Source organism: Stegastes partitus, unplaced genomic scaffold (assembly GCF_000690725.1).
Source record: "Stegastes partitus isolate 25-593 unplaced genomic scaffold, Stegastes_partitus-1.0.2 Scaffold125, whole genome shotgun sequence".
NCBI classification, from domain to species: Eukaryota; Metazoa; Chordata; class Actinopteri; family Pomacentridae; genus Stegastes; species Stegastes partitus.
The window spans coordinates 505523-524487 of NW_007577856.1; the positions used below are offsets into that span (position 1 = coordinate 505523).

Genomic DNA, 18965 nt, shown 5'->3' on the forward strand with positions numbered 1-18965 from the left:
ATTGTCTTTGTAAATTAGAGCCAGAGCTTTGGGATTAGCAGCTAATTTGTACCTGGAGTAGAAAAAAAAATCTCCTTAAGACCTCCGTGATTTTACCTATTAACACATCTGTGAGCCTGATTTAGGTCTCATCATGTGCATCACTGGATTCCAACTATGGTAGAGAACAAACTCTACATGCAAGGTGTTTAATCTAGCCATGAGCCAATAGAAGTAATGCTTAGAGAACACACACAATATGGAAAAAAACCCCAAAGTTGTTTTTTTTTTTTTTTTAGAATATAGTTTTATTTATAATTTATAATTGGCAGATACAAAAACCTCTTGAACTGTATCCAAAATGTGCAATAAATCACTGTTGATTTTTTTTTTTTTTCCAAAAGAAAAATACAAAAAGACCATCTACTTTGGAAAGTTGACAGTTGACAACCAATGTAAACTGGAGTGAACCGGTAATTCTACAGAGGGTTTACTAATCGCTACTAATTCTCTTTTAACTGACTACACTTGTTAACAAATTGCAAATCTGCTTTGCTCTCCCAAGATGACAACCAAAGTCGTTACGTGTACATACATCTACATTGGTGACATTCTATTTCCCCATTGTTAAATACAAGAAAGGCAATCATATCCATAAGCAGCACAAATGTGTATAACACATTAAAAAGAAATAAAAAGAGTTTTCAAATTGTACCAAGATGTTCATGTGACAAGAGGATAAACAAAAAAAAAAAACAAAGGGATGTCCAAACATAATGCTGTAAACAATTATCTTCACTCACCGAGATGCACAAAATAAAAACGTTGGAGCTTGTTAAGTGCTAACCAGCTGTTATTAATTCAAAATGCTTCAGCAGTCTGAACAAGCATCAACCTCTGGAATCAAACATTGAAGGCAATAATGCTTAATATTAAACTAGTATTTAGAGAAATCACAGCAGCATACCATATGAAACTGGCTCCTGCTTGTCAAAATTTGATAACAAATCGCAAATTAAAATGGAAATAACATTGTATTAAAAAAAAAAAAAAGACTAACATTTCACATTTCAACTGAAACACATACACACAAAAGAAAAAGTCAAAATAAAATTTACATCCACATTCTTGCCATGATCCCATTTCCTTGACAGCCAATGAGCAGAGGCTTTGAAATGATGCTGGTGCCTTACCCTTTATATCCCACAGACATGAATAAAACAAAACATTTTAATCTAACAGTTATACGAATACATAAGGACAGATGTTTGACTTTATTTCTTTTTTTAAAAACAGCCATCTGAGGGACAACTCTAGGCAGGAAAGGATCCAAGCATGTCAATGGAGAATGTTCAAGTGCAAATAATGTGTCAATGTAGTTTTTATGTTTCCCATGCTTTCTGAAACTGGTCTGCAGGCAGATAAAATGGATACCTCAAAAAGCGTACATTCCTTTTGTACAGCCCCATCCCCCAGATGGCAAGTGTCACAAAACAGAAAAAAAAATATCACTCAAGGATTCTAAAAAGAAAAATACATTTCTTGTACACAGAATGTCCAGCCAATGTTCGTGACAGAAAAAAAACATCTCTCTACACAGCCAAACGCACAACCTAAATCCTTCATTCCTATACAACTCAAAGCTTTAAAATGCTAAGTCTTTAAACATGCAACACCATTCAAAGTTCCTATCTAATTTCTGCTGTGCTAGATTCATGGTAACTGTCTCGGACACCAACATTTCCAGCTAACTAAAACTAGAACTATGAGCTAACGACCTACCAAAGTTGTCCGACAGACCATTTTCCAAATACTTTTAAGGACACTGATGTCAAAAAAAGATGCTCATTCATAATGTGAAAACACAATTCCCTGTCAAGTATCCATATAAAGCACTTGCGTAGCATACTGTGTGCTCTTCCCTTTACTCCGGCACAAACAGCCCAGTAGAGAGATAATCTGTGGGGTAGTGCAGCTCTGTGGGGACTGGGGGGTCAATGTGAATAAGCAATGGCAAAAACTCGATGCTTCTTTTCAAATGTCCTTAAAACCCATATAACACTAATGATGCCATGCAGCTGTGACTGAACTTTTGTCATATGCTGAAACTGTGGCATCGCTCCAAGATGGCAAGGAGGACTTAACCCTGGCTTTCCCAAATCCGTTTACCTAAGCTCACACCCTTTTTTCGAGATTCCTTTGATCTGGGTCCAGCTCATTGCTGGCATTAAGAGACTACAAAACAGCCATTCCTACACACAGATTCAGGTCAACTGACTAGAGATCTGCTTTTCAGTTGCAGGCTAAGTGAGGGTAATTTTCTTTACATATAAACTGCCAAAGGTAAATACAACTGTGCATTTAACAGCCTTTTTAATCGAAGTTGCGTTTTAACACCACAGCCAAAATCTCTCAATCATTTACCGTGACATCTTCTCTCATTTAGAGTAACTCTACAATGCCTTTAATTGACAGTCTTAAAGCCTTTACTACATGCAGATACAAGCATTACAGATAGTGACAAAGTTGTTAGGCCTGAGCTGCGGTGCAGTTTTTGTAGCATTCCTAATGCAGAAAAATGTAACCTTTAACGTTAACATATTTCCAAAAGGTTTATACATTAACTTAGTGTCGTTTCTACAAACAGCACGACATTAAAATCCAGCATTATGAGTACCTTGCACAATGTATAATGGCTACATGCAGCCATACAATTTAAAGCTACTTCACGGACCAAACTGTTTAAAGCCTCTGACAGACTGACACATTCTGGATGTCTATTGCTCTACAGTTTTGTTAATGTTGTAAATACTTGACTCTGAAAGCGATTCATAAATTTGTGCACAACTTTGATTGATTACTTTGGTTAGTGTAAGACTTTCTGACCAGTAAATATCCATGTCTATTAATGTCCATATTTGTACACCAGTATAGCTAAAAGTAACAAACATGACAACCTAAAAATAAAGTCAGTACCATTTAAATACTGAGGCACAAATGTATTTGTAGTATGTCAGCTGTCACATGCCATTATAAGGTCAGATAATGCTTTATGAAGCAATTGCACCAGTTAAACAATTAGTTATCTTTGTAAATTAGCACAAATCTGGATATCATGAACATCATAGGTCAGCCATTATCACAAATACAATGAAGTCTTACTTTCTCTTTGTCTAATTGCAAAGTATGAATGCAGAAATATGTTGTGGTCTGATCATGCCGAAAAAGATGGTAACATCTTAAAAGTTAAAAAGCAAAAGACAATCAAAACTAGTCAGCCTGCAGAGACCTTAAAATTTGATGTAGCAATACCTTTCCATCTTGAAATCATTTTCAAAATGTACAATTTCATGGATAAAAATTCAATAACTTGTCGAATTCAGAGTGGAGTTTAGTTTTTCTCACTGGCCCAACATTTATGCAGATAGTAAATTGATAAAAATCTGCTCTACTTGCACAGCTGGATATTACACATAGCCATACATCACAAGTGAAAATATTTGCACTTTATGTATTCAACTATGATTACTTGGCTGTAAAACTCTGCTATATGTTTGCAATAGATTATGTGCTGGCCTATATTTCTGGAAGTAGAGCCTCCTAAAACCAGCGAACAACCCCAGAACAGTGGAATGGAGGACTGAACAGTGACAGGGTCACCTGGACACAAACCAAGAGCCACCAGAACCAATCATCTCAAAACTGTGGTTGCCTGTAAACCTTGTTTAAATCTCTTAACTGAACACAAAAAGTGCAAATTGCTACCACTGTCCTGTCTCTATGTCCTCAGTAGTGCTTCTCCTGCAGATAATCTTTCATCTTGTTGGGTAAGGGCAGTTTTTGGATCAGGTCTATTCTTGTGTATTGCCTAATGACAAAGCGGCAAAGATACTGCAGGGAGCGCACTTGCATAAACCGAGATACTGGGTTGGTTAGTCTGACAGGGTAGGTTGCAGACCCTGGTAAGCGAGACCTGGAATAGCAAAAAGCTCCATTCTCCGAGTCTTTGATAGAGTGTTCAATTAAGTCCACAATTGACGTGTGTCCCTCCACATCAGGCTGCTCATAGAAGCTGAAGCGTCCATTGGAGTGTTCGATGCGGGTGTGGAGAGTTTTGCCCTGTGATCTGAAACTCAGGCTGAGCAGGTACCTGTCATCTGAGCTGTCTCTGACCAGGAATGAACCATCAGCTAAATTGACCAGCTTTTCCTCTGCTTCCCAGCGTGTAATGGGACCCCAGTACCAGCCCTGCCTCGCAAGCTTCTTCAGCTCCTCCGTAAGACTGGTCACAACCATGGGCCCGCTGCTCTGGACCGAGTCGTATACTCGACTGACCCCAGGAGCTGAATTTGGGTCAAAGTTGAGGTGGTGCCTTACCCTCTCAGCTACCTGGCTGTCTGAAGAACTAAAGCCCGAAAAAGTCCTGGGGATACGGCCATTACTTGTCATGGGTGGCAAGAGTGGAGAGAGGGGAGGCGGAACCTCTACTCTGGAGCTTTGGAGCATTACACCAGCAGAACCGATAAGAATACTATTAACTGAGGTTTCCATAAAGAGATCCGGAGGCATTCCACTAACCAGTTCATGTTCCTCCTGTCCCTGGTCTGTGTGGAGGGACCCGTTGTCTGCCTCTGTCACCACCTCCATAGGAGAGGAGCTGTCCAGGCAAAAGGAGTGGGACCCTTCCGGGTACATTCCCTCATCTAAAGGCATTGTGTACTGGATGTAGTCCTGGGGCGTCAACCCCAGCACGACAGGCACGTCATTTTCATCAATATTTAGATGAAGCTCACCATTTTGCGGTTGCTGGAGATTCTTTAAGGACTCTGCTTGGTCCTGAAAGAGCCCTTCCATCTGGAAATCATGAAATTCTTTCCGGACACCATTTAAGTTGGGACTCGGGCTAGGAGAGTGAACCATGGCTTTAACTTTAACTTCCATTTTGATACACGCCTCATCGGAGTTGACTGACCGCAAAGGCCATGGTGAGGGGCTATAATGGTGACTCCGTAAGGATGCAGATCTAAGGGGTCTCTGGGCTTTCACCTCATTGAAGCTGATAGGCACAGAAGAGGATGAGAAGGTGTCATCGTCATCCACCGAGCCTATGGCTGACGAGCCGCCTTTCACTTTCACCTTCTGCTTGGCAGACAGCCTCCTCTTTAAAGATCCCATCAGGCTCTCACTTTTTGAGCGGCCCTTGTTCTGGCCTCCTTTCTCCTCTTCACCACCAAGGTCACAGCCAGAAAGCTCTTTGGTGTAGCAGCCCCCAAAAAGTGACTCTTCCTTAGAAAACTCTGTAGTCACTGAGGGCTGCTGGAGCATGACAAAGTCACCCTCCTCTTTGCCCTTTATGCTGAGGGACTTGCGGATGGTCTTAAGGCTTATCTTCTTCATTCTGACAGGCCCTCCAAAGTGGGGGCATGGGATGGCTCTCCTCGTATCCTGATGAAAGTACTATCCACAGTGTCCTCCCATCAGGCCACACGAAACAAGTCATGCATACAGTGGAGCCATCGAACCCTTTAGAAAGAAAAACACAAGATATTCTTTGTTTGGTGGAAATACGTCAAGAGTTTTGCACAGAGTATGTTCATAATATTGCCTATTAACACACATATCACAGTACATTGAAATGATGTATGTGGCCCTTAACACACACTCTTCATTTGTAGTGGTATAGAATTAATCACACTAATTACGCAGACATGACAAATCATATCTTTGTTATCATAGACTGCTCTGTGATCCACATGCATGAAGAGATGGCAGGATGTTCCCTGGTGATGCTGACACCGTTTTGCCCTCGTTTGTCTTTACCAGTGCATTTGGGATCACTGCTCTGCTGCATTGTTCTCTATGGACAATGCATAACAATACACACACTGCTCCCCCCAGTATAGATATAGAAAATCTTCACATACCATTAAGTCTGATAGCCAGCACTTATAGCTCACACTCATTATTTCATTTTAAGTCCAATGTTCATGGCTACAGAGCTAAATAAATGTGTCACTGGCCAAATATTCCCAAACCATATCATGTGAAAGTCATGGTCTTCTTAAATGAATGCCCATCATTGCTTTTTCATCTGTCAAAAAGCTATGACTGCTCTGGCAAACCAACACAACAGTAACCAGAGACATGTGCCACTTAAAGCACCCAAATAAAGCTGCTAGATAATCAAGACAGCTGCAATCTGATTACTCACCATTATGTGCAGGAAAATGGTGACTCAGTTGCTTGGGTCAAGTTCCACCTCCACCACCTTTCATTTGATGCTATGAAAAACAAAGCCAGCTCGTTTTTAAAAGTTCCACACTTCTGATTAACACGCAACTTTACTGAAGAAATACATATACTATGCACATGTATAATCACTTAACGCAACCATAATAAACCCAAAGTAAGCCAGGTTTCTTCTGACCTGTGAAGGCCTACGGACACAACAGCATGCCTTTAGCTTAGCTCCGCTTGTGTTGTCTTTTCTGCTTTTTTCCCCTTTAACAGCAATATTTAAAAACGCAACGTCCAGTAACTATTTAATTCGTGCAGTTTACAATTATAAGCATTAGAAACAATAAAGTTAACCAGCACAGCTTGCCAATTTAACATATGTTGTGATGGTTGCATGCTAACACGAAATGCTAACAATCAGTGAGTGTGTTAGCAAACCTACTTTTAAAGTACATTTGTGGGGTACAAACATGTTTTTAAAACGTGCTCGGTGTTGTCTCTTACCTGTTCACTTCTGCTCGTAACACTGGGCAAAACAACGCAAAGGCGTCAGCGTTTATCTCGTACAACACGTTCATGAAAGGTGCGCTCCTTGACGATTGTTGGCTAACGTAAGCTCGGCTAATGCTAACCTACTACCTAAGCCAGTCAGCTAGTAGCTTTGTTAGCGTTTTCTGTCGAAAACATTGCCGTTACCTTCCCTTTAGTCCGCTTCTGCACCCAAAACGAAAGCATGAAGCGTTTATGTGGCCGGATTTGGTACTTCTCTAAACGTACGGGTCTATGTTAGCGGCTAGAATGACACAATAAGGTGACATCTCTCAGTCTAGGTTGGCTAGCACTTTGTAGCTCACGGCCTCTTCCTTTCTTCCTTTGTTGCCTGTTGAATTGTGGGAGCAGATTCAGTGCGTTCAGATGCAGCGAATCAGACACTCAGCAGCTACAGCAAGTTTCTACATCCCAGAGGCAGACGCAACCCTGACACTTGGAAATCATGTGCACAGTCAGACCAAATCAAGGTGGGCAAAAATCTGATTAATTAATGAATGAACCAAGCATTAAAAATAATTTGATAATATTATTTTAGTTAAGGGAAATTATGCAAATAGGCTGGAGTGACTGTTTAGCAATCATTACTTTCTGTTAAAAAAAATAATAATTAAAATTTAACACAAAAAACTACTAAATCTGTGATCTGTTTACATGTTAATATCACCATTTGGGAACAAGTAAATATAATTTAAGACCTTGCCCCACCTTAAACAACACACCACCGGGTGCTACATTTTACTTTAACTGCTCCAGTGGCGGCTGCTCAGTTGCCAAAAGTAGAATGATGTGGTTGCACAGAGCAGCTTCAAGGCACAAAACTTTGTCAGAAATGTATATTTACACATGCAAGAAGGTACTAAACACAATATAAATGCTTTATACTTGTTGGTTTGGATACAAAAAAAAAAAAAAGTAAAGATGTCTCACTGTAGGTTGGAATTCAACACATCTACATGAGGTAAAAGAAGTTTATTGCAAGTTACATTATGCATGATACCACCGCTCTGACAACTCTCATCAACATTCAGAGAAATGCTGTGTCAGAAATGGAAATGTACCATCACAAAAATAAATAAAATGAAACTAGTGAAAAGGAGAAATTGCAAAACTTGGGATAGGGAGTGGTCGCCGCAGAAAGTCGTCCATTCAGTTCACTCATAATAGCAGAGACACAAACCAGCTTTTTGGTGCCACATGAAATTATTAGCTATGCACTCTCTGAAACGATTTTGCATTTTAACAAATGACTCAAGATTATTTTTCATAAGGTGCTGCCATCCTCTGCCTGACTGTGGTTTTAAAATGCATGATCCAAGCTATTTGGACTTTTCATAATAAGACCGTAGCGTGGGGAGATTTAGTGTGACAAGGGTTGCATCCCTAATGAAGGAAGTTGCTTCCCCCCCTTCCCCAAATCACTTTTCTTTCATCCAAAATGTCATGTCTTTATTGTTTCCTGTGGAGAAATGTGAAGCTTAAACATTTTGCTTAACTTTGTTGTCTTCAGCCAAGTTTGTTATATAGTAGATTGTGATAATAATTTGTATATGTACAGCAGCTGCTAGTAAAGATAAACTATCAAAATGAAAACTAATTATGTAGGTTTAGGTAACTGCAAAGAATTTAAGTTTTAAACAATTTCTTGCTTGTTTCTGTTTCACTTCCATCACACAGTGTTTTGTGTAAATCCAGTGCATTCATCAAGATTCCATTTTCCACTGTAGATACTATACAACAGTAGACATATCAAGCACAGCTCTTTTTTTCTTTCTTTTTTTTTGGCCCCAGTGCCGGCTGTGCTTGGCCTTTTACACAGAAAGGTTTTTCTAATTTGTATTCGCGAAACATCAAGTTGGCTCTCAAAGTATTTTCAAGTATTTGATGCGGCAACTAAAACTTGAACTCTGAAATGATACATTGCTTGCCTAATTAGTGTCAGTATTGTTTTAAAGTAGATTGTGTTTACCACTGCCAGGCTAATTTGGTCCATATACCGAACATTACATTGTTTTTTCCACGCTGTCAAGTGTATGGCAGTCCTTCTCCAACCTGCTTAGGGCAGCTGCGTACAGACAGGCTCTATGCAAAGACTCTAATTACCAGGCCCTATTAGGGTTGATCAGGCTGCCTTCACTTGATGTGTTGGCACAGGAGGGGAGGGCTGGCGGTGGGGGGAGGAAGGAGGGGTGGCAGCTCTTAGATATAACACCAAGGACACTGGGAAGCAAAGATGCAATGTTTCTACAAGCCAAATTAGACCTGACAAACAAACTTTAGTGGTTGATATTTGTTGCCAGACAGTAAAAACAAGTAAACATTCAGCTGTGGGAATAACCCAGTCGGTTTTGTCTTGACACGATAAACAGATCAAATAGATACTAATAGCAGGCTGTTTAGAATTTACATAAGTGGAATCTTGCTGTAATAGTTTGATGGGAATTGAGGATCTGCCTGATGCTATGAAACACCGCACAGCACAACATTTCAGTGCCTTGGGACCATCTCCCGCTCTCAAGATCAATATTTCCAAAAGAATTTGAATTTATGTATAAGCACGACTCAAAACATTGAATCGCAAGTCAAGACGGAACATTGTACACACGGAGAGGGCCGCGCTGTTTAATGAGATACCCCTACATGTGGGGAAGCTCCTCGTGTTTCATCTTAATTTCAAATGAACGCTGTATCAGCCATAAATTATTGGCACAATATGTCTGCGCTTGCTTCGGTCTGGCTCAGGCCTTCGACTTGACTCCCTTTGCCGATGGGGGATAGTCGGGGGGCCCCCTCGGTGCCCACCTTCATATCCTCAACACTTGCAGCGGAGCGGAAGACGGGTACAGCAGGCATGTCAAACAATGACAGGGCCTGTGGGACCACTTGGGTTTTGTTTCGGGAGTGACTGTGGAATAGCATAGGAAGTGTTTGCCTCAAAATCTGATCTGAACATTTATGGTAAGGATGATGTCCACACTACAGCCTCGCTGTTTTGGTGTGATTTCAGCAGGATTCTTTCCTGTTGTATTTACTGTGGCTAAATCCGTCTGTCACGTCACCATTTGCCCCTTAAAAGTTTTAGGACGTCTTCAAAGATGTGCATTAATCACTGTTACACCAGCTGTGTTCACAGTGCAATGTAATGACTCAGCTGTGCAGCTAAATGGCTGCCTGGTGAACACAATGAATGACGCTTGCTCATGTTCCACCAGTCGGTTATGACGTCACCCTTGATTTCACATTACTGATTCTGCTGCTAACTCCTTTTGTTGTGTTGCCATATGGTGCACTGAATTTTGGACAATTACAACAATGATATGGTTGATTGGCTACATTGAGCTTGTTTTATGCATTAAGAACTATAACATCTAATGCTTTTGCAGCCATGAACATGCTCATTTGGAGATCCTCTTACGTAGATTTTAATTCAGCTTTCTCACAAATTATTAGGGGCAGAGGGAGTGTTGGAAAAGGTGATGGCTATGGGTTTATTTTTTTCTTTTTGCTGAAGGGAAGGTAGTTTGATATTTTTTTTTAGAGCATGGATGGTTTTTTAATTTCTACTCATCCTAAATTTATGTTTAAGCCTTTGCCCTGAGAAGAGAGGGGGGGGGGGATTCTTGGACTTCTTGGGGGTTTAATTTCTCCTTCCACAGACTATGTCAGTTATGAGAAACATAGAATATATTTTGATCTGCACGGATATCAGTGATTAAATGTTACCTTTACGTTCCCCCCAGTCAGGATCATTAAAATAAAATTACGTGTCATAAAATTTCCCGAAACATTTCAAGTTTAGTGTTTTATTTAGTATCTCTTTCTTCAAAAGCAGCAAGTAACTGGAATATTTATGCTTTTATTGTGGTATTAGCAAATTGTTAATTTTCCTTCTAATCACCACATTGACAGCTGTTGTAAAAAATTATGATTCCATTAATATATTGTGCTTGTTTTATTTATGTTTGCAGCATTTTATTCGTGATTTGCATGTTTTAAACTTTTAATAGTGAAATTAGCAACTCAATGCTATATATTTTGAGATATTGGGAGTTTTAGGTCAAGGGAGGGATCCAATGAAAATATAAATAAGGTTGTGTCAGCGCTTGCATTTGTAATGAGTAAGATTAAATCTGGCCTTCTCATGCCAAAAGGTTTCATCCGGTCCCTAATGTGTTGTGATTTTACTCCATATTTTAAGCATGTCTACCTATTTATGCTACTTAAACAAGTAGTCTTAAAAATCAAGCAGACATTAACAATTTAGTGCTCATTACTCCTATGGCCAGCACAGTCAGGCACATGATAATAACTCATGAGGCTATACCCATAGTAAGAGTGCAGATACTGACATGCCTTGAGAGTAAATCTGGCTTCAAAGTATTTAAATTGGCATTAACCCCAATTGAAGATCAGTCTTACATTCATGAACAGCCCGAGGTGGTTTGTGGCATATGAGTAATTTAGCCTGATGTGAAATAACTGACAGATAACAAGTAGCTGTTTATCATTTATAGTGTTAAATATCCCTAAACTGCAATTGAAAACCTGGGGAATAAAAGGCTGAAAGTACAAAACAAAAAAAATATACCTTGAAGCTAAAACGCGCTCATACAGCATAGAGCCACAAATATGTTTACAAGGGGCTGTGATTGAAGGGATAACTGAAGCGCTACAGGGCAGAATAACCTACAGCTGACCCCATGTTTTCATTTATTTAAACTAAAGTTGTGTTTCCTGTCTGCAGCCGGTGCTAACAAATTATCCAAGGCACACAGGGGTTGTCAAACAGTGTTTGGATGAACTCTTTGGAGTTGACTCAACAGCTACTGAAACTCCTAGTCAGACCCAGAGCCATGTATTTTTTTTTTTTTCTTTCTCGCAGGTAAGGAAGGACTCCTCAGCCGTTTGGATGTCCAAAGTCTCACTCTGTATTCTCGTTGTTTATCTGTAGAATGTGAACAACATTTATAAAAAACCCAAGACTATATACATGTACTGTACCAGAGGCTGAGCAAACTGGAATACATTTTTTAACCTCCACAGGTCAATGGACCCACTGGCAGGTCCATCAATATGACTCATGTTGTGCAGACAAGCTCTGTTCCAACCCACAAACCTTTGTTTTAAATTCAGGTCAAGATGCAAAGGTTTCCTACGACGATGTCCTACAAATCTGAAGGGATGTGTATCCTAAAGATTTTTTTTTTATTTAGAGTAAGGCTGCAACTATAACACACTGCATCTTGCATATTAATAGTTGACTCAATGTGCATCTTTGGAACAAGGGTCAGAAATTTCTCTCCCTGTCTTCAAGGTGACAGCAGGACACATAGTATGGGGCCAAATTAATTACAAGATTAAATCCCTCCAGAAATATCAAAAGCTGTGTGATTATATCATTATGATATCAAATTATCATTTGCTAAGTTTCTTAATTATCACCCTGTCAGCTGATCATATCCATGTCACATGCATGGTGCAACTGGAATAATTTATACACTGAGTCTCAAAGTAATTTATGCCGGCACTGATGTTAAGAGGTGATGCAAAACAACTTTGATTTCAGAGAACATCAGCGTTTGAAAAGATAAATTTAATGACAGGGTAACGTGGCTGCCGTCAAAACTTTGTTCAATATTTCAACAACGCGTAATCCTTCAGCGATTTTGAAACATGTCTTGAAAGACTGATGGTACCCGACAGAAAAAAAAATAGCATCGGCGTGTTTACAGGAGATTTCAAAAGGGATGAGAGTGGTGTGCAACAAAATGGCACATCACATGGGTTGTGTGACATGTTGAAAGAAATGCCAGCCAGAGACAGGATGTCTTGGGACATATTCTAACCAGCTGTGATCTACTGCACAGTATTTGAGAGGCCTTGCCAAATAAATATTAGGTCCTTGTCCAAAAAAGGTTTGAGGACTGTTGCTGTCAACATAGGTGGGATAAAGGTGGCAGATAAAATAAACAGCTAAAGTTTCATGTTTCACAGCTGGACAGTTGGATAGATGTATGTCAGTTGTCAGCCATTAATGATCATCATATCTGTTTTCTCTTGTTTTATCTGATTGCTGCTTAGATTTGCCATTAGATTCCCTTTGAGCGTTGTGCATGGGAGAAGAGTAGACACTTGGGAGGTCGGTGAGGCCAACTGCAGATCAGAAACATGCAGCTTTGTGGCCAAAGATGTCTGCATAGACGATGAAGCACAAACTACAGGAAAGAGAGGACACAAAGTTAGTAACATGCAATGGTGGTATATGAATGTATGGAGAGATAGAGATGGAGATGGAGAATAGAGGTGCAAGGTGCATCATGGGAAGCCCCTTCGCAATCTGAGCCTCTAGCAGCATAACTGTTAGCCAAGAGCTCTGTTGGGATAATATGGCACAATAAGGTTTATAGCATACAATATAGCTTGGTCATTAAGAGCTTTGTATGTTAGGAGACACATTTTAAATGTGATTCTGGATTTTAAAGGGGAATTAATGAAGAGACACTAATATGGGAGAAAAAGGATCTCTTAGGATCAGCTGGAGATTTTTCAGAGTTAGCAGGACATCTTGTTAGTAAAGAATTCAAAGTGTCCAGACAAGAAGTTACAAAGACAGCATGTTGCTAATTTCGATAACACTGCGCAGATGACTTGCTGATTCATCATTTGTGTGAGATAAATGACTGGGGAAATGTTTTCTTTTTAGTTTCAGGTTTTTCTATTTTGCAGTCTTTTATTCGCCAGTTTTCAAACATGTAGCTCCAATCTGAGAAACGAATATTTGTAGCCTCTTGGGACATGCGCTATTTGTTTCAAGGTGCTAAACAACAGATCACTTATAATTAAGTTAATAGAAGACTCTTGCTCAAAATGAGCTTTTCAAGGATATGCATGATATTTCTTTCTATAAATGACTCATGTTTTACACGTTTAATCCCTCTGTGTTGTGCAGTGCGTGAATCTGTAAGGTGCCTGAAGTTTTCTGTGTTTCCATGGCTGGCCTTGACAAACACAGACAGACACATACTTTCATCCAACGAGAGGTAATAGACGATACATGTCCATATCAAATATCATATGATATACCAAATAAATTAGGTGTAAAACTAATTTATGATTCAGTTATTTTCTAATTACATCTTTTATTTGACTTTTGATGCTCCATTTTTTTTGCTTGATGCTCAGTAATAATTCCTTGATTTATTTACTTTTTCCTTTTCAAAGAAGATTTTGGGTTTAATCAAATTAACAGTAGTTTGTGATGTTAAGTTGCTGAGTATTAATGTGTCCTCTTTAACTCTCTTGAAACAGTTCTTTAGGGAGTAGCAATCACACCTTGGTGCAAACCACATGTGAACTACTGTGTGATGTCATCATGCAAAACTTTCCTGCTGAGATCTTCCTGCAAAGGCCCAGCATTGTAAAGGTACCATCACATTTCCTTGTAACAATAATGTAAATGTACATAAATACAGGTGTCCTCAAATTTATTCATACCCTTCCATTAAAGAAGGAAAAAAACAGCTGTCACTGAAATAATGTTCTGGACAGGCAGCAGAGCTCCTTCTCAAACAGACTGATTCAGCTCCGCTGTCACAAGGACCGGTACAGGAAATCTTTCCCGCCCAGAGCAATAACCTTATACAACACCTCACACCTGGCAGAGAGCATTTTCAGCTCTCTGCTCTGTGAAATGCGTTGTTTTGCACTGTTCTTTTCAACTTGCACATTTTGTACAGTTATTTTATTTATGCTATTTTAAAAAAATTTTTTTTACATTTACATAATAAAAAAAGAAAAGTATTAAACTTTAGCCCTTTTCTGTTGTGATTGGTGTTTTTCTTTTTTGCTGCTGTATCACAATAATTTCCCAGGCCTGGGATAAATAAAGTATTTTCTACTCTATTCTATAAGTTGAAATTGACAAAAGTAATAATACATAAAAAATGTAATGAAAATCATGACATTGCTTTTGAATTGTGGTTCCACAGAAATACTAAAACAAAACAAAATTATTATTATTATTATTATTATTATTATTATTATTATTATTATTATTATTATTATTATTATTATTTTCAACCACAATACAAAAGCGATGTATTATTTCACTAAATTAGAACTTAGCAAATTTTTACTTGTTATTATTTGTGTCAGTTTTTAGTTATTTGAGTGACTATTGTGAATTTTGCCTTTTCTTTAATGGAAGGGTATAAACACATTTCAGGACGACTGTATATCTTTAATTTACCAGTTTTCAAACATGGAGCTCCACTCTGGGAGCAGATTATTTGTAGCCTCTTGGGACATGTGTTATTTGTTTCAAGGTGCTAAATAATAGACCGCTTATTATTAAATCAATACAAGACTCATTTTACTTTAGACGCTTTTTTTCTATTGCATATACAGCAGTCTTTTGAATATCATCGTTGAAATGCAGCGTACTAACGTTTTCCTGCACAGTTGCTGGTCTTGAACGCACCCTGGTCCTGACCTCCGCAGGAAGCGCAGTGACGCTGGCGCGGTTGTTGAAAACAGACCCGGGCAGACGTTGTTGACATGACTCTGGCAGAGAACCACTAACTGCACAGAAGAGCCTCCCTCGACTTTTTAAGCTTTTATTTATCGGGACAACTTCATACAACATTCACTCGACATGGAGTTGTCTCCCATTATAAAGAAAATAGGTAAGCTGAACTGTTAGCTTGGTGAACGTAGCGTAGCAACCTGACTTTACCTCAACTTATGGTGACAAAACCTACTAGCCGTTTGCTTCCTGTCAAACAATAGCAACTCTCTCTAAGTCGACTCTAAATTACTTTAATTTCGTAGCTCTTTCTGTTCATGATAACGTTGCTAAACTGTGCTCAAATTGGTTAACTTTAGCTAAGTCAACGAAACGCTGCCGACTTGTATTCAAGCTTTGTTAGCTAGTGACTAGCTTAAACAAAACTTAGCTAAGTTTGCTTCAATGTCTGTTCTCAGTTTAACATTATTTTCCCCCTCACAAACCTTAGGTCACTCCCTGGTGGAGATAAGAGTTCGTGCATTGAAGAGCATCTTGAGTAAGCTGCACCATTCTCTGATTTCCGTCCATGACATTGTGCAAGAAAAGATGCTGTTTGTGCATCTTCTGGAGTGGTTCAATTTCCCCGAGGTGCCAATGAAGGAGGAGGTCCTTGAACTGCTTTTAACATTATCAAAGGTAGATATGCAGTGTGCCTATGGTAGATAAAATGCCAGATGAGTGGATCTAAAGGACTGGAGCTACACAAGAGTGGTCTAGCAGATGGGGAAATTACTGTAGAGATGCAATAATTAAGTCGATTGATGAATTGTCTGTCGTCTATTCAATTATTCAGCTCCAGTTTTGATCACAGATGAATTGGTTTGAGTGTTTTTGAAAACGTTAATATCTGCATTCTGTCATTCCAGCTTCTTGCATTTAGATATTTTCCAGTTTCTTTTCTTCACTGTGACAGTTAGCTGAATGTCTTTTGATTGCGGACAACGCAAGTTGTTGTCTTGGGCTTTGGAAACACTGACCAACATTTTTCACTATTTGCTGACATTTTATAGACCAAACAACTAATCGATCAACTAATTGATTACACTTCAACTAGTTAACTAATGTAGGTTTAAAATTTACACACATGCAAATTTTAAGCAGCCATAAGTTTCCTCACGAACTCATTGTACTTTCATGAAACATCACAGGAGTATAAATGTAGTGAAGTCTGCCCAGACATTTTGATGGCAAAGCCTGTGCTGCATACTTTCACAACACCTCACCTAACATTTCACCAAACTTCACGTTATTCATTTCCTGAGTGTTTTTCTCGTTGTTTTGTCTTCAAAAGCATCCAAGTGCAGCCCAGATGCTGAGAGACGTTGGCGCTGTGGACTTTCTCACCCAACTATCTCCTAATGTGGAGCCCAGACTGCGAGCTGTCATTGATGGAACCCTGGACCAGCTGTTTCAGCTACCTGAGCTACTCCCTAGTCATACAGTTGTCTACTCACACGGATCGCATAGTACAACTCCAACAGGTGTTGCAAGTTAAGCCAAATATTTGTTTGTGTTTACAGTCTGTCATGTAGAAAATACTAAATGTTCAAAACCTTATGTTGGAGACAGGCGGGGTGAGATGTGGTGTTGTTTTTCCCCTTTACTTTCCGAGCTCTTATAGCATATTAAATACTTGCAGTATGTGTAATGTTATTGGAATAACAAATCTTGTGCCTCTGCTGCAGCCCCAACGGTTCTTTCACCTGAGGAGAATTTGCCTAAAATGGGTTATTTCCACAAGAGCTTGCCAAGGAATACAGATGTACCACCTCAGAAGATAGCAGGTCCCCCTTGCTTGAAATTAGCTTTTAAAGGATATGCATGATATTTCTTTCTATAAATGACTCATGTTTTACACGTTTAATCCCTCTGTGTTGTGCAGTGCATGAATCTGTAAGGTGCCTGAAGTTTTCTGTGTTTCCATGGCTGGCCTTGACAAACACAGACAGGCACATACTTTCATCCAACGAGAGGTAATAGACGATACATGTCCATAACAAATATCATTTGATAAACCTAATTAAATTAAGTGTCAATTAATTATCTTTTATTTAACTTTTGATGCTCCATTTTTTTTGCTTGATGCCCAGTAATAATTACTTGATTTATTTACTTTTCCCTTTTCAAAGAAGATTTTGGGTTTAATCAAATTAACAGTAGTTTGTGATGTTAAGTTACTGAGTATTGATGTGTCCTTTTTAACTCTCTTGAAACAGTTCTTTAGGGAGTAGCAATCACACCTTGGTGCGAACCACATGTGAACTTCTGTGTGATGTCATCATGCAAGACTTTCCTGCTGAGATCTTCCTGCAAAGGCCCAGCATTGTAAAGGTACCATCGTATTTCTGTGATCTTGCAGAGATAGTAGTAGTAGTAATGTAAATGTACATACATATATGTTTCTGTACCTGAGGGGACTTATCAAACTCTACGAGACAGAAGGTATGCTATAGTGGTTGCATTATTACAGCATGACAGGTAATGTCAGAGTGACAGCTATATTTTAATAATCTCAAGGTACCACAGGTTTCTTTTGAATGTTTTTTTTTAGTGTTAACTCTAAGGTTACACTGAGCTCAAATATGTCATTAAAAACCTTGTGTTGAGTGTTTAATCTTGCATCTTGTGGCAGGGTGTTAGAATGGCTGTCAGAGCCATCATTTTTACTTAAAAGTGTCTGTGATAATTTTTTTCAACTGTCAGATGAAGTGCTTATATTTAAGACAAATCTGTGTATTTGATGGAAAATCTGCACCGCCTTGACTTATAAAGACTTGATTCACTACCAGAGTACAAAGAGACAAAAAAAAATGTCAGTGACAATTACCAGGGCTTCTCTATTTTCTCCTGGTTTCCGGCCAACTTCAGTAGTAGTCTTCTGTATTTATATTAATTAGATGCTGTATGTTGTTTCGAGTGGCTAGCAAGACCAACTCATAATGGATTTATTCGATGGTCACTCCAACCACTGTCAAAATAATAACCTGTCAAATAATGTCCTTGAACAAAACATCAATTTGTAATTCTGTGTCCCTGATCTTGTAGGAGGTTGTGGAGGCCTCTGGAGGTTTACTTTGCTTGAGTAGGTGCTAGATTGCTGTGAGGATATATGTAGTTTGGTCGTGATGTACCTCTTGCAGGATGTGAAAGTCCTTGGTGGAACATTTTACTTTTTTCCCCGTACGACGTCCTTCAGTATCCGAGTTTCTGTATGACTTGACACAGCCGTCCACAGGCTTTGAACGGTCGTCGACCTTGTCTTGCTGGTTTTTGAAGAATGTCAACAGCTGATGCATGGGGTCACAGTACTGAAGACTGCATTGAGCTCTTTTTTACATTCACCAGATATACTCTCTCCCTATCTCTGCAGAAGCGAGACCACTTTTTGATGTATATACCAGTATCATGTCAGAAACAAAGTGCATCTGTTAGCCGAGCGTTTAGTTTCACTGGCATATACAAAGTGTTGGAGCAGACATCATTTTGCCCTGATGAGCCACTGTGAACAGTACTATTTTGTTAATAAAGTGGTGCATTAAATTACATCGGTCTCAGGATGGCATTAGCATACTGTCACCCAGCAGTCTCATCATCAAAAAGAAATCATTACAGGAAAGTACTTTTCTTCTTGAGG

At 39.1% G+C, this 18965-nt stretch overlaps 2 protein-coding genes across 3 annotated transcripts in view; one reads left to right on the forward strand and one right to left on the reverse strand.

The window, feature by feature from the left end:
* Nucleotides 1–260: 260 nt before the first annotated feature.
* Nucleotides 261–7070, reverse strand: socs6a (suppressor of cytokine signaling 6a). Of its 2 annotated transcripts, XM_008278506.1 has the most exons (3): nt 6721–7070; nt 6191–6260; nt 261–5502 (listed from the first exon to the last, which is right to left on the reverse strand). In XM_008278506.1, exon 3 carries the CDS (start codon nt 5374–5376, stop codon nt 3766–3768), a length of 1611 nt encoding a protein of 536 aa, XP_008276728.1. In that variant the 5' UTR covers nt 5377–5502; nt 6191–6260; nt 6721–7070; the 3' UTR covers nt 261–3765. The 2 variants fall into 2 exon arrangements, with proteins under 2 accessions (XP_008276728.1, XP_008276729.1); XM_008278507.1 differs by lacking the exon at nt 6191–6260.
* Nucleotides 7071–17237: 10167 nt separating this feature from the next.
* Nucleotides 17238–18965, forward strand: part of rttn (rotatin) — a 31495-nt gene continuing 29767 nt past the window's right edge. Inside the window, exons 1-2 of the mRNA XM_008278508.1 lie at nt 17238–17304; nt 17548–17662. Coding sequence (XP_008276730.1) covers nt 17612–17662 — 51 coding nt within the window. The 5' untranslated portion in view covers nt 17238–17304; nt 17548–17611. The remainder of the gene's footprint in view (nt 17305–17547; nt 17663–18965) is intronic.